This window comes from Macaca thibetana, chromosome 14 (assembly GCF_024542745.1).
Source record: "Macaca thibetana thibetana isolate TM-01 chromosome 14, ASM2454274v1, whole genome shotgun sequence".
Taxonomy (NCBI): Eukaryota; Metazoa; Chordata; class Mammalia; order Primates; family Cercopithecidae; genus Macaca; species Macaca thibetana.
This window is the reverse complement of record NC_065591.1, coordinates 109,261,528-109,276,919: the sequence shown is the minus strand read 5'-3', so window position 1 is coordinate 109,276,919 and position 15,392 is coordinate 109,261,528. Positions and strand designations below refer to the sequence as shown.

Below are 15,392 nucleotides of genomic sequence, written 5' to 3'. Positions count from 1 at the left end.
CCACCCGTCTCAGCCTCCCAAAGTGCTGGGATTACAGGCTTGAGCCACCGCGCCCGGCCCTGGCTTCTGATCTTAGTTCCATGGTGTGATCCCAGGCAGGGACATTTCTGGTCTCAGCATCCTCATCTCTTCATGCTTCAAGCTCCCTAAGCCAGCTCTGTAATTCCACAAGTCTATACAGTTCTGCAATGTGGCTTTCTATCCAGAAAAATCAGACTACTGGCCTGCCCATGCCCGAGTTCCTCATTCATCCTCCCTAGACATTTGTGGTTCAGCAGCCTGGGGAGATACAGCAGTGGTTTAACACTGCCTTGAGGAGCTCACAGTCTTCCGGGTGCTGACTGCCCTTGGAAGGGGCAGTGCCAATGGGGGCTACCTCTGGAGAGTCACGTGGGGTGGCAGAGGGCAGGAGGGTGGGGAGATGGGGAGACTCCCTTTATGACATGCTCTTCTATATTTTCTGAAGTTTTACCAAGTGCATATATTATCTATTTTATCTGTTAAAACACTTTTAAGGCTTTCATTAGTATGAGTATTAGTATTATCATTATTTTTGAGACAAGATCTTGCTCTGTTGCCCAGGATGGGATACAGTAGCACAATCATAGCCCACTGTAGCCTCACATCTCTGGCTCAGTTGATCCTCCCACCTCAGCCTCCTGTGTAGCCAGGACCACAGGCTTGTGCCACCACACCTGGCACTATAGTCGTGTGTGTGTGTGTGTATGTGTTTTGGCAGAGATGGGATCTCACTATGTTGCCCAGGCTGGTCTCCAACTCCTGGGTTCAAGTGATCTTACCACCTTGGCCTCCCAAAGTGCTGGGATTGCAGGCATGAGTTACTATGCCTGACCTATTAATAAAACATTTATTTTAAAATAAGGGGGAGTTCTGGGGCTGGGAGTGGTGGCTCATGCCTGTAATCTCAGCACTTTGGGAGGCCGAGGCAGGTGGTCAGGAGTTCAAGACCAGCCTGGCCAAGATGGTGAAACTTCATCTCTACTAAAATACAAAAATTAGCTGGGCATGGTGGCAGGCGCCTGTAATCCCAGTTACTCGGGAGGCTGAGGCAGAGAATTGCTTGAACCCGGGAAGCAGAGGTTGCAGTGAGCCAAGATCACACCACTGCACTCCAGCCTGGGCAACAGAGCGAGACTCTGTCTCAAAAAACAAATAAATAAAAATAAAAATAACGGGGAGTTCTTTGAAAATAAAATGAAAGGAAAAGAAAAATCTGTGGGAGTCATTGAGAGTGGTCTGGGGGAGGCATCCGGAAGAGGTGACATTTAAGCTGGTCTGTGAAAGAGGAGTAGAAGCTGGCCAGGCAGAGCAAGCTGGCTGGGCATCCAGGTGACCCAGGTGACCCAGCACACCACTGCAGGGTTCCGTGGAGACAGGGGACAGTGTAGGCAGGCCAGGCCGACTCGTTGGCCCAGATCATAGAAGGCCTTGGCATTCAGGATAAGCAGTGGAGGTGTGTTGTGTAGGTGAGGGGGATCCTGGTGAGGTTTAGAGCGGGAGGAGGTCCCCCAAGGAGCAGGAAACCCAGAGAGGCCTTGGAGGGTAGGAACGAGCCTGAGAGGGCTGACAGGACACCACTCAGAAATGCCTGGGCATTGCACACAGAATCCTGCCCGCAGGGGCTGTGGTTTTCTGCGGCTTCAGGTTGCAGGTCTCGTAGTTGCTGGTTTCTCTTGGTTTCGGAATGCAAAATATAGGATTGTCACGGGTGACTGCTGGGGCTTCTGAATCCTTTTAGGCTCTGGCAGAAATGAACTGGTCATTTCTGAGTCTTTCCAGAGTTCGGGCAGGAGAAGACAGAGCAGGAACAAATAGATCGTCCTCCCATCTCCCAGTAGGCCCAGAGAGATACTTACTATGAATTGCAAACTTGAGACATCATGACACATCACTGCTCTAGAGCCTGGGCTAGAATACAGGGACACAACTGGGCGTGGTGGCTAAGGCCTGTAATCCCAGCATTTTGGGAGGCCAAGGCAGGCGGATCACCTGAGGTGAGGAGTTCGGGACCAGCCCGGCCAACATGGTGAAACCCTGTCTCTACTAAAAGTACAAAAAATAGTTGGGTGTGGTGGTGTGTGCCTGTAGGCCCAGCTACTTGGGAGGCTGAGGCAGGAGAATTGCTTGAACCTGGAAGGTGGAGGTTGCAGTGAGCCAAGATCACACCACTGCCCTCCAGCCTGGGCGACGGAGTGATTGAGACGCCATCTCAAAAATAAAAGAACCCAGGGACTCTCCGTGGGAAAGGAGTTCTCACGCACACCCTCTCCCTCCCTGCATGTCTTGCTCTCTCCCCACTTCTTCCATCTGTCCCTCTGTCTGTCACTCTAGTCCCGAACTCCATCATATTCTCGCCTCCTCCCAGCCCCTGCTGGGAATCCCGGTCAAGGTTGTCTGGGGCTCAGTCTGGCCTGAGCACAGGAGACACAGTGCACCCTCCCTGAAACGTTCCTCTGGAGCCGCCCTGGAAACTCCTTGCTATGGGCGCCAGTGGGCAGCAGGCTCCTGTCTGGGTGCTTGCCTTCCGTCCCCCAGCCCCGCTTCATCCCACCCAGGGCTGGCCAGGGCTGCCGACCCTCTCTGCCTTCCAGACCCTGCCGAGTCGATCCCCACCATCCTGGATGGCTTCCACTCCCAGGAAGTGGGGGCCGGCCACACTGTGGAGCTGCCCTGCACCGCCTCGGGCTACCCTATCCCCGCCATCCGCTGGCTCAAGGACGGCCGGCCCCTCCCGGCTGACAGCCGCTGGACCAAGCGCATCACGGGGCTGACCATCAGCGACTTGCGGACCGAGGACAGCGGCACCTACATTTGTGAGGTCACCAACACCTTCGGTTCAGCAGAGGCCACAGGCATCCTCACGGTCATTGGTGAGTCGGGAAAGCCCCTTCTGCAGCCCCAGTAACCTTTGAGAGCACTGCAGGGGTCAGGGGAGGAGTGTGGACAGCTGGACCTGTCTCTGACCAGGCCCTGGGAATTACACTGGCTGACTGGGGAAGGCAGTCTGGTGTCCTGGAAAAGCCCTTGGTTTGAAATCAGATGGCCTGCCTTTTGTTTCTGGCATTAGCCGATAGCAACTGACTTTGGGCAAACCACATAACCATGACCATCAGCTCAGTGCCCTTGTCTGTAAAATGGGAACGTGGTCCCAGCCTTCCTACCTCCCAGAGGTCGTGAGGCTCCAGTGGGATGAGGAGGGTGATGGTGATGTGCTCGCCATGAGGGCAGGGCTTCTGGGCTTATAGGGAGGCAGTATCTGAACTAAGGGAAGCAAGGCAGCTGTCAATCCACTAGAGAGGACATACATCCCAATCCTAGGGTGACATTCAGGATGTTTAACAATCATTGATAGGGGCACTGATTAATCAGATCAGAAACTGGCCATAAACAAGCAAATCATCTCTGCCAGGACCTTCCAGCTGGATGTCAACCCTGGTCCCTTCCTACTCCTCCTCCTGCCCCTTCTGGGGTCCAAGACCTTAGCATACCCCTTCTGCTGAGGAGCCCCCAAGGTAGGCAGAGAGGGTAGAAGCAGATGGGCGAATGCCCCGGAAAGCACTCTGGATGAGGATTTGTGAGGCCCAGCTCATCCCGTCCCCCTACCCCACCTCTGTCCACTCCTGTGTGACCCAGTCTCAGGGTTCCCATCTGTGAAATGAAGAGGTTCCTTCTAGCTCCAGCACCAAGAGTCTGACTCTGAGTTCCCTGCTCTCTAGGTTGCAGTGGAGCTGGGATCTGGAGACCCTTGAGGAAATGCCATGCCTCATGGGACAGGAATGAGGCTGTCATTACTGACAGCATCTTGAGGGTCATTAAATGTGGGCAGTGGAAGGAGACCATCCGGAGGTGATCCCACCTCCCGTCCTGGTTGACTAAAGAAACTCTCCTCCCACCTCCCACCCATTGCGAACATAGGGCAGCAGGGCTACGGACCCTCAGGCTGACCAGAGAACCACAGCAGAGCCCACTCCTGGGCCTAGTGTCTGACTCCCCCAGCCCAGATAAGGGCTGAGTCTCCTTCCTCGCCGTCAAGAGTCTTGAGATTTGGAGCGTGCCCAGAAAAGTGCCCTCCCAACACAAATTCACTGTCAGGGTGGAAGAACAGAAAGAGCCCCAAGACACGCTCTGGAGTGGCAGTGCACGGCACAAACGCTTCGGTTACAATGCTGAAAGCCCTGCTTCAGGGGCCTGGGGGTTCCTCTCGTAAAAACCAGCCCTGGACAGCAGAGCAGACAGAGGATCAGGATCGGCACCTCCCTTCCTGCCCCAAGTACGGTCTAAAAAAGTTTATTCCAATATTACCTTCACCTCCTTCCCACCCTCCTGCTCTACACATACGCTCTCTCTGTCTCTCTCTCTTTCTCTCTCTCTCTCTCTAAATAGGTCACAAGGGCAACACACCCTTAAATCCTTGGAAAATTAGCAAACCTTCCTGTAGGTAAATGCAGTGTTCACAGCTCCTGCACCAGTATTTGCAGGGAAGCGGAGACACACACAGACACAGGCACACCTGTTGAAAATGCACCTGCCCACCTCCCCATGTACACATGCATAGATATACGGTGCCCGTACACATACACAGCTACACAATCCCTTCACAGTAACACGCCCATATCCAAGTACACTCTCACAGATGTACAACAAGTCACCACCTCCAAATGTGTGCATGCCCACGCTGACCCTGAATGCATCTTCTCTGATCCCCAGCCCCCTACCCCTCCCCACAGTGGGCTTGTTTGGACCACCAAGGTTCAAGGGGAATCAACGTGACTTTTCTCCATCTTCTAGCCTCTCTACAGCCTCTCTCTGCCAGGTTCATGGAGAGGAAAGCAATGCTTTCCATAGGCCCCTACTCCTCCACGAAGGCCCCCACCCAACCTGTGCCAAGCCCATGCAGGAGCAGTGAGGAGACAGTGGCTGGCAGAGCACTGGGAGCTCCAGCTGGTGACTGGGATGAGCAGGGTGCCACCTGCCTCAGTGTGCACTGACATTTCCTGGACAGTAGGCAGAGGCTCTGGGAAATGAGCAGGGAGAACCAAGCATGCAGTCACGTCTGCTTTGGCTGTACCCAGCCCACATGAGCTTGCAATCTTCCTCTCTCCTGCAGGCCTCCTCACTTGGGGTACCAAGCTATACAGGGAGCCTGAGCCCACATACAGAACGTCTAGCCCATAGAGATCAAGGAGAGGTCAGTTTGGAGCTTGTAAATGGCTTGCTAAGCCAGTTAGACCATCAGTAATGACTCAGGTCATGGTAGGCCTATGAAGCTGAGAGATGTCACCCTGCTCTCAAGCGGCACACAGTCCAGAGGGAGAGAGAGACAGACACAAAAGAGGTGATGAAGAGACAAGGTGCTCAGTGTGGTGTGAGTTATACACGGGGAGGGTAGAGGAGGGATACTTAGCCCAACCTGGGAGAGGGAGTTATGCCAGGAAGGCTTCCTGGAAGAGGTGATACCATGTGAAGAATGAGTAAGAATTAGGCAAAGAATGCTCTAGGTGAGGCCCTGGGGCCAGTAGCAGCCCAGGGTATGCAGAAATCACAGACAGGTTGCTGGTGCTCTAAAGACCTACGGCTTTGGTGACAACGGAACCCCTTTGAACCCCTAGAGTCAGGCCCTCAGGGCCTTGAGGGCCTCAAATGCCATGCTGAATTGTTTGGACTCATGGAAGTTCTGAGCAGCGAGTGGTCGGCTGCAGCATGGAGAACAGCTAGGGGGAAGCAGGGCAGTACTGCCGTGTGGATCCAGGTTGGGAGCTCCAGGCCTGCAGTGGGGTGATGCAGGGCAATGCCGAGCAGGGGGTCCACAGATCCATCTAGAGGAAATCAGACCAGCAGCACGTAGCAATGGGTTATCTCTGCAAGTATGAGAGACAGCCTGCTGGGCCAAGGGTGCCCCCTGGTTTCTGAGATGGGTGGCAGGGAGGATAATGAGCCAGTCAAGTCTCCGCCCTCCTCAGTGAGCCAGAGGGAGCCTCACGCTATCACCGGGCACAGGGACACGTTTCAGGGGAGCACAGGCCATCAGAACAACAAGTACCAAGAGATCCCTCAATCTGAGCCTGCCATTTAACAAATGAGTAAACTGAGGATTAGAGTGAGGAATTCCCCAGTCCCAGGCCACACAAGGGGTCTGGAGGCAGAACCTGGGCCTTTTGTGACCCCTGACTACCCCGAGCCGCACTCCACTGACAGTTAGCCCTTTCTTTGTTCTTTCCTCCCCCCCACCCCGTTCTCCCTCACGTCTCGCTGGCCCGGCCCAGATCCCCTTCATGTGACCCTGACACCAAAGAAGCTGAAGACCGGCATTGGCAGCACGGTCATCCTCTCCTGTGCCCTGACGGGCTCCCCGGAGTTCACCATCCGCTGGTATCGCAACACAGAGCTGGTGCTGCCCGACGAGGCCATCTCCATCCGCGGGCTCAGCAACGAGACGCTGCTCATCACCTCGGCCCAGAAGAGCCATTCTGGCGCCTACCAGTGCTTCGCCACCCGCAAGGCCCAGACCGCCCAGGACTTTGCCATCATTGCACTCGAGGGTGAGCTGGGGCGCCAGGACATGGTGGGGCAGGTTAAGGCTGCCGAGCTCATGCCCTCCCTCCTGCTGAGGTGGGAACAATGCCAGGAGGCGTTAAACCAGTGCTTACTACACACCAGGCCCATGCACCATCTCACCCTAAGGGCCCTGTGTGGAGGTCCTTTTTTATATTTAAATCTTTTTTATCTTTTTTTCTCTTTTGAGGCAGTGTCCCACTCTGTCTCTTAGACTGGAGAACAGTGGTGCGATCACAGCCTACTGCAGCCTCAATCTCCCTGGCTCAAACAATCCTCCCACCTCAGCCTCCCAAGTAGCTGGGACTGTGGGCAGGGACCACCTTGCACCACGCTAATGTCCAAGGTTATTCTGTTCACCTGGATAATTGTTTATGTATTTATTTATTTATTTATTTTATTTTTATTTTTTGTAGAGACAGAGTCTCACTATGTTACTCAGGCTGGTCTTGAACTGGGGGTGAAGTGATCCTCCCGCCTGGGCTGAGGCCTTTTTTTTTTTTTAATGATGTTACCCATTTTGCTCTTGAGGAAAATGCGGCTTTGGTCACTTGCCCGAGGTGACACAGCTCTGCCCAAGGGACAGAGCAGAGATCTGAGTTCAGGTCCCTTAACCATCATACTATACTGTCTCTGCCCTCAGAAATTACTAGAATTTCAGTATTAGAGGAGTCTTCAGAGGCTGGAAGAGTGCCAATAACCTCTGGACTTGCAATTCCTCTCCCTGCCTGAGACCTCTTCAAGGCAGGCTCTGTGTCTCACCAACATCCTGGGTTTTACCTGTTTGTTTCTCTCTCTCCTCCTTTAAAGCTGCCACCACCCAGGGTTCCTTACATAGCACATCTGTGTATGGTTATTCAGGTTGTTCACTGCACATGTTACCCAGCCAAGAGGGTAGGTGAGGACTGAAATCCAGCCTGCACCTCATTTTCCAAGCCATGAGCCCTGGCACTGGGCTCTGTCCACACAGAGGAGGCACCACTTTCTCATTTGTACAAAGGTGCAGTGGGGGCTGGCAGAAACCCTGTCCTTACAAACAAGGTTAATGGTTCCCCACCTCCTCCTTCATTGCCACCAAAACAAACACAACACAATTCTGTTCCTTCCAGGGGCTTGTCGTAACAAAGATGCCAGCCAAACCCAAGCAAGCCCCGCAGGTTTGGGATCCTCCCCAGGTGTCCCCGTCACGGCCTGTGGGTCCACACTCCTTGAAGGTGTGAGGCACCCAGGAACCTAAGCCCTTACTCCTCACCCCGACCACACAAACATTTGTCTTCCTTTTTGTTTCTTGTTTCTGTTTCTCAGAGACGGGGTCTCATTGCTCTGTTGCCCAGGCTGGAGTGCAGTGATGAAATCATAGCTCACTGTGGCCTCAAACTCCTGAGCTCAAGCAATCCTCCTGGCCTCAGCTCCTGAGTAGCTGGGACTACAGGCATGTGCCACCACACCTGGCTGTTTTATTTTACAATTTTTCTAGAGACATGGTCTCCCTACATTGCCCAGACTGGTCTCAAACTCCTGGGTTCAAGCAATCCTCCCATCTCAACCTCCCAGAGTGCTGAGATTACAGGCATAAGCAACCGTGCCTGGCCTACTTTTAAAGTACTTAATGCCTATTTTAATCCTTTTCAACGATCCTGTGCGGAAGGATGGCCAGGGTTAATAATTACATCCCCGTGTTCCACGTGAGGAAGCCAGGGCACAGAGGTTAATTGTCTTGTCCAAGGTTATTCTGTTAGCCAAGACTTAAGCCCTGGCCAAGACTCCTCACTGCCACCGCCTCTGTGCACTTTCAGCCTCAGACTTAAGGCCTTGTGCTAACAGGCCTGCAGCACCACCACCCCCTCCGGAGGTCCCACGCAGAGGGAACTGGAGTCAGACTCCACAGGGCCAGACGGTTCCATAGGTAGTTCTAAGCAGTTAACTTCTGAGCTTGTGTCTTTATTAATAGTGGAAGAGTTGAGAGGAACCAGCATTTATTAAGAAATTACAAAGCGCTGCGTGAAGCATCTGAAATGCATTAATTCATTTTATCCTCAGAATATCCATGAGGTGGGTATAAACATGATTGCTGTTATCCCCATCCTCCCTCCATAAGAGACAAAGACTCAGAGAGGTTAAGCCACTTGCCCAAAAACCCAGAGCTAATAAGTGATTGAGGGAGGATGCAAACCCTACAGCCTGAATCCACGTACAGCAGTAACTGGCACCACTTGGGGCTGTGGATAGCAGAATTGATGTACACAAAAGTTCTTTTTTGCTCTTACGGCTGCTTTTTGCCTCCTCCCCTGCTGAGGTGGGGTGGCTGGGGGGACGATCTCTCCGTGGCTTGGTGACCCTGAAGGGGGCTCCTCACTCCTACAGACGGCACGCCCCGCATCGTCTCGTCCTTCAGCGAGAAGGTGGTCAACCCCGGGGAGCAGTTCTCACTGATGTGTGCGGCCAAGGGCGCCCCACCCCCCACGGTCACCTGGGCCCTCGACGACGAGCCCATTGTGCGGGATGGCAGCCACCGCACCAACCAGTACACCATGTCGGACGGCACCACCATCAGCCACATGAACGTCACAGGCCCCCAGATCCGCGACGGGGGCGTGTACCGGTGCACCGCGCGGAACTCGGTGGGCAGTGCTGAATATCAGGCGCGAATAAACGTAAGAGGTGCCTGTCTACATTTAAATATCAGAATAGGTTTTTGAGTTCCTTTGCCATCTCTGTGGTTACCATTATTCTTGTGCTGATTAGTACTTATTATTAATCGTCATTTTGATTTTAGTAGAGGTCTCTCTCCCCTCCCTCGTCCCCTTTCCCTGCCCTCCTCAAGCGCCATCATCCATTCTTGTGTGCGTGTGTGTGTCTGGTACTGTTCACCCTCATTCACCTCCCCATTCCCCCTCCTCCTTCCCCCTCTCCAGAAATCCAACCTGCCCAGCCCCTCCTCCTACCCTCTAGCCCATTCCTCCCCACCAAATCTCTCTGGGGCCTAAGTATACTAAGCACCTGCTGATATCTGCCAGCCCCACCAGGGCCTCGTAAGGGCAAGACAGGGCAGGGGCTGGGGACCAGGTTTGGCGTTTAACATGGGTGCCCACCCAAGCTGTGCTCCCTGTGTCTTCCCACTGAGCCAGCCCCCCAGATGCTCCAGGAGGTGTGAGCAACCAGGAGCCAGGGCATCATCTTCTCCCGCAAGGCTCACACCATCAAGAGTAAGAGGCTGAGCCTGGCTGGGGGTGTCCCAAAGCAGGCAGCCTCCAAGAGTGGGGAAAGGAGCCCTCAGGGGCGTCGTCCCCACATCTCAGTTCTCCAAGTCACTGTGGTGAGAACAGTCTCCTCTGAAGCTCTTTGTAGCCCCGTGAGGTCTGATTGGTTTTCATCTGACCCTACTGCTAACCCCTGACACCAGGGCAGAGGAGCAGGGGGACAGCAGGAAGGGAAGGGGCACTGATCCAGGGGCACTCCTGGTTGCCACAGGAGTAGGAAAAGGAGCAAAGATGGAGTTTCATGTTAAATTTGCCTGTGCGAGGCCTTGGAACCCCACAGAAGTACGGGTTTCCCATCTGGCCACCCTCCTGATCTCTCCTCTGAATTGCAAGGGGGACAGAGATGTGGGGCCCTGGAAGATTTCCCAGTCGGGCCCCTCCTGTTCTAGATGGGGACCTGAAGCCCAGAGTGCACCCTGTACCCTGTGGAGCACTGTCTTGCTTGGTAGCCTCTGAACTCCCATTCCAACCCCTAGATTGCCATCTGCCCAGCAGGCCCAGCCCAGGACACTCTCTCTCCCCGGCCAGCACTATCAGCACCCCTTTCACAGCTCCTTCCCAGGGGCCTACAATACACATTTACTTGTTGACTGAAAGTCATCACCTCACCTGGCGAGACCTTCCTGCTGTCTTTAAGTAGTTAACTTAAATTCCTTTTGGGTACGAGATCAAAAATAAGCAAGTAGAATGGAAACAACAAAATCTCTACCTTTCCACTTTCATCCCAAAATCTTAATCTCCCCATAACTGAGTAACTTGCCCTCCCAAATCCCAGTCACTTCTTGGTGGCGCTGCAGCTTGGTCCCATCCCTATCTCACTAGGGGAATGGCTCTTGGCCCAGGCGTGTATATACTGCGTCTGTTTGCAACTCTTTGAAGCTAGTAACAGTGAGTGCTGGAGAGACTGTGGGCACCCCCCCAATTCCAGCCCCTGTCTGTAGCTTTGTAAAAAGGCATCCCTGTGCCCCCACCAAATGTCCGTCCGCCCCCTGAAAGTCTCAGGGGCCGAGTGCCTGAGAAGAGCAACGCAGGGTGGTGCCCGGCTGTCCCTGGCTGACGGCAGCACATGCCCCTCTCCTCCTCCTCCTCCTCCTCCCTCCTGACTCCTGCCCAGGCCCCCCCAGCATCCGGGCCATGCGGAACATCACAGCAGTCGCCGGGCGGGACACCCTTATCAACTGCAGGGTCATCGGCTATCCCTACTACTCCATCAAGTGGTACAAGGATGCCCTGCTGCTGCCGGACAACCACCGCCAGGTGGTGTTTGAGAACGGGACCCTCAAGCTGACTGACGTGCAGAAAGGCATGGACGAGGGGGAGTACCTGTGCAGCGTCCTCATCCAGCCCCAGCTCTCCATTAGCCAGAGCGTTCACGTGGCTGTCAAAGGTAGGCCTCCCTCACCAGCCAGGGCCCCTGCCCGCCTGACCACCCAGGATGCACGGGCCCCTCCCCAGGTGGGACTCAGACAACAATAGGCAATCCTGAGCAAGAGAAGCCCCAGCTTGGCATTCAGAAAAAAGGCAGCAGGGCAGAAGACTGTGGGTGGACACAGGCCATGAGATCCCTCTACATCTGGTTTCCTCCTCGGGCTGCAGAACAAGACAGCACGCACCCCAGGTGCATGAGCAGGTCAGTTACAGACAGAGGAGGCAGGCTGCCTTCTGTGAGAGAGGCCAGGCCAGAGATGGGCTGCATGGGGCCTCTGCCCCCAGGAGCTCAGCGGGCCCACACAAGAGACCAGCAACAGGAGGCCAAGGTTGAGAGAGCACGCTTGGAGCCCTGACTCCCTGTGGGATACACAGTACACAGGCTGCTTCTACAGGACTGGGAACACCCTTCCACCTTCTAGTACTGCTTCAGGCCTGGAAAGTGCTGGGTGGTGCTTAAAAGCCTCCTCCCTCAGGCCAGGCACAGTAGCTCACGCTTGTAATCCCAGCACTTTGGGAGGCCGAGGCGGGCGGATCACGAGGTCAGGAGTTCGAGACCGGCCTGGCCAAGATGGTGAAACCCTGTCTCTACTAAAAATTCAAAAAATAGCCAGGCATGGTGGCAGATGCCTGTAATCCCAGCTACCTGGGAGGCTGAGGCAGGATAATCGCTTGAACCTGGGAGGTGGAGGTTGCAGTGAGCCGAGAGTGAGCCATTACACTCCAGCCTGGGCAACAAGAGTGAAACTGTGTCAAAAAAAAAAAGCTTCCTCCCTCCTGGGCCCTTGACACCCACCTGGGTGAGGTCTGCATTTCATGCCTGGTACTGGGTAGCCACTCACTAAGTCTGTGGATCAAATGAATGAGTGAATATAAACGAGCAAATACATGAGCATGTGAGTCAATGATGATATCTCCTTGGTTCTGGGGCTGTGAAGGTCTTCGAAGCCCCCAAATATATTCTTTGGGACTGACAGACCTGGAGACTGTCTGGATGGTGTGTGAGAGGAGGGTGGCCTGGTTGCTCTGGGGCCAGGCTGGGGAGGTGGATACCCCAGGCTTGACTAAGGAGAAGCCAGTGAAAACCAGGCTGCAGAGCTTGGGTACCGAGTCAGCCATGGCTATGATGGCTGAAGAGCTTATGTCTCTTTGTGAAGAGCCAGGGTGGGCTCAGGCCTGGGGAGGATACGCAGACAGGTTGTCCTCCGCAGCCTGAGGTTCCAGAAGCATGAAGACCTCAGCCTGGGGCTCTGCCTGGGAGGAAGGGAGGTCTGGGGATCTCCAGTCACCATCCTGGGCTATCGTAGCAGGTTGTGATGGTTATAATGATCTGCCACTGTCACTGCGGCAGGCGCACTGTGCACCCCTCACAGTGCTCCATGCTCCACGTGCACTGCTGTCTTCAACCCCACAGCTGCTCACTCAGCTAAGGCAGGCAACATTTCCTCCCCAGTTTTGGGGGCAGAAAGTGGAGGCATAGAAAAGTTAAGTAAGGCTGGGCGTGGTGGCTCACGCCTGTAATCCCAACACTCTGGGAGGCCGAGGTGGGTGGATCACCCGAGGTCAGGAGTTTGAGTCCAGCCTGACCAATATGGAGAAACCCCGTTTCTACTAAAAATACAAAATTAGCAGAGTGTGGTGGCACATGCCTGTAATACCAGCTACTTGGGAGGCTGAGGCAGGAGAATCACTTGAACCTGGGAGGCAGAGGTTGCAGTGAGCTTAGATCGTGCCATTGCACTCCAGCCTGGGCAACAAGAGTGAAACTCCATCTCAAAAAAAAAAGAAAAGAAAAGTTAAGTAAATTGCCATCTGGTGTGAGAATCTTTCCCAGGTCTGCATAACTCCAGAACCTGGGCTCCAACCGAGAATGGCCGTGAGCCAGGGAAAGGACAGGCTGGAGGGAGGACTGTTTGCTCCATGCCCTGCCTTAGGAATAAAGACATAGAGCTTCTGGGACTGCCAGGGAGGGTGTGGAAGAGACAAGAGTCCTTGAGAACTCTGAGGGCCCTGTCACCACGGGGCTTCCCTCTCCTGAACATCTGTGTCACCCCAGGGCAGTGGGGAGGGGAAGCTGGGGAGAACCCCCTCTGTATCCCCAAGGGAAGAGAGGGAGGGATAGCGTTGACCAGGGGAGGAAAGCTAGCAGGAGGCTCATGGAAGGAAGAGAAAGAGAAGAGGGATCCAGGCCTGGTAAGGGGCCCTGGCAGCGGGGGAGGGCCCTGGGGACGCCCTGACTACTGCTTTGCCCAAGACTGGAAGCGACATGGAACACACTGTCAGCAGCAAGAGGGACGCATGGGAAGAGGAAGCGTTTGTGGGGGACCCTCGAGCATGTGATAACACTGGGCATCTGGTGGAAGGGCCTGGTGGCCCCCGGAAGGACTGAACAGTGGCAGTGGAAGGCTGGGTGGGGACTTCTCCCCGAGCTCCTGCCATCAGTGCACGGGAGCAGAGTCACACGCCTCTCGTGTGCCTAACACCCGTCACAGTGCCAGACAGTGTGTGCTTTGAACTGAAACTGAGACATTAGGCTGACTTGGAGTGACTTACTAGGAAACCTCACTTTGAGCCCAGGAAAGAAAGTGGGCTCTCTTTTGTTGTTGTTGTTGTTTCTTTCTTTTTTTCTTTTTTTTTGAAACTGAGTCTTGCTCTGTCACCCAGATTGGAGTGCAGTGGCGTGATCTCGGCTCACTACAACCTCCTCCTCCCAGGTTCAAGCAATTCTCCTGTGTCAGGCTCCTGAGTAGCTGGGACTACAGGCCCACGCCACCACACCCAGCTAATTTTTGTGTTTTTAATAGAGATGGGGTTTCCCCATATTGGTCAGGCTGGTCTCGGACTCCTGACTTCAGATGATCTACCCACCTTGGCCTCCCAAAGTGCTGGGATTACAGGCGTGAGCCGCTGCTCCCAGCTAAAAGTGGACTCTCAAAGTCTACTTTGAGGACTTACTAGGAAACCTCACTGTGGCCATCTGAGGCCTGGGAGGAGAGAGGAGACCCTCACAGCCAAACACCCATTTCCCTGCTGTTGCACGGGAGCCATGTGGAAGGGCATCCTGGCCACTTTCTCTGCCCAGCCCAGGGGCCTTGCCATGCCACCAGGGAACTCACATCCCCCAGGCCACATCCCCCCTCCCCGACATCCGGGACAAATCATCTTGGTGGCTGTGTACACAGCTCAGCCTCCCTCCTTTAAGCAGCATCATGGGGCCGGGCCGCCTGTATCCATTTCCCCTACAAGCAGTGGACCGAGAGTTTACAGTGTAAACATCACATATTAAAACATCTAACCTTTGCTTCGCTCCCTTCACCCGCCCTCACTGGCGAGCATTTGGTCGGGTTTGTTGGCTTAAAAAAAAAATAATAACAGGGCTGCAGCGGGCCTCAGAGGACTCAGAACATCCTGAAAGCTGCTTCTGCTCATCAATTATTCAGCCCTATTCAGGGAGTGATCAGTCCTAATGAATTGAATCTGATGCATTCCGTCTCAGCGACTCGCTGGGCCTGTTGTGATGGTGCTGAGCGACAGTGTCTCTGCAGCCCAGGGAGAGGGAGGGAAGGCGGGGGCGGGAGGGGTGTGTGTGTGTGTGTGTATGTGTGTGTGTGTGTGTGTGTGTGTGTGTGTGTGCCTAGAGGACAGAGTCCATGCCCTGGCTACGTGTGAATCCCCAGCACCCACCATAAGCTGTGCATAGCAGGCATATGTGTATGTGTGTGTGTACACACACTTGTATGCACACCTTCCCCCTTCCCCACCCTCAGGGTCTGAAAAATCCCAGAAATCCAGCCCTGAGAGGGGTGTAGTCACCTGTTTTCTCTCTAGACCAAGAAGTAGCATTGGTGTGAGGGGCTCTGGGACATGTCCCCACCACTCCAAAAGCTCGGGCCCCCTCATCCCCATTCTTTCCCTGACTCCCTCTCCCACCTCATTAGAATGCACTTTTGCAGAAGAACCATCAGAGCTGATTATGATCACACTGCTTGATTAGCGGATGCGCTGTTCCAAGAACTACCCGAGGAGGGAGGTGGAGGAGGTGCCCGTGGGCATGGCAGGGGCCCTGACTTGCAGGGGGAGAAGGGTATGGGCCTGGGGGCAGCTCTCCAGACCCCACTGCTGCTGCCCGAC

At 54.5% G+C, this 15,392-nt stretch overlaps 1 protein-coding gene across 1 annotated transcript in view; it reads left to right on the top strand.

Moving 5' to 3' along the window:
• DSCAML1 (DS cell adhesion molecule like 1) overlaps window positions 1–15,392 on the top strand; it is a 367,270-nt gene that overhangs the window by 267,401 nt on the left and 84,477 nt on the right. The window contains exons 5-8 of the mRNA XM_050758358.1: window positions 2,613–2,891; window positions 6,285–6,560; window positions 8,938–9,234; window positions 10,948–11,220. Coding sequence (XP_050614315.1) covers window positions 2,613–2,891; window positions 6,285–6,560; window positions 8,938–9,234; window positions 10,948–11,220 — 1,125 coding nt within the window. The remainder of the gene's footprint in view (window positions 1–2,612; window positions 2,892–6,284; window positions 6,561–8,937; window positions 9,235–10,947; window positions 11,221–15,392) is intronic.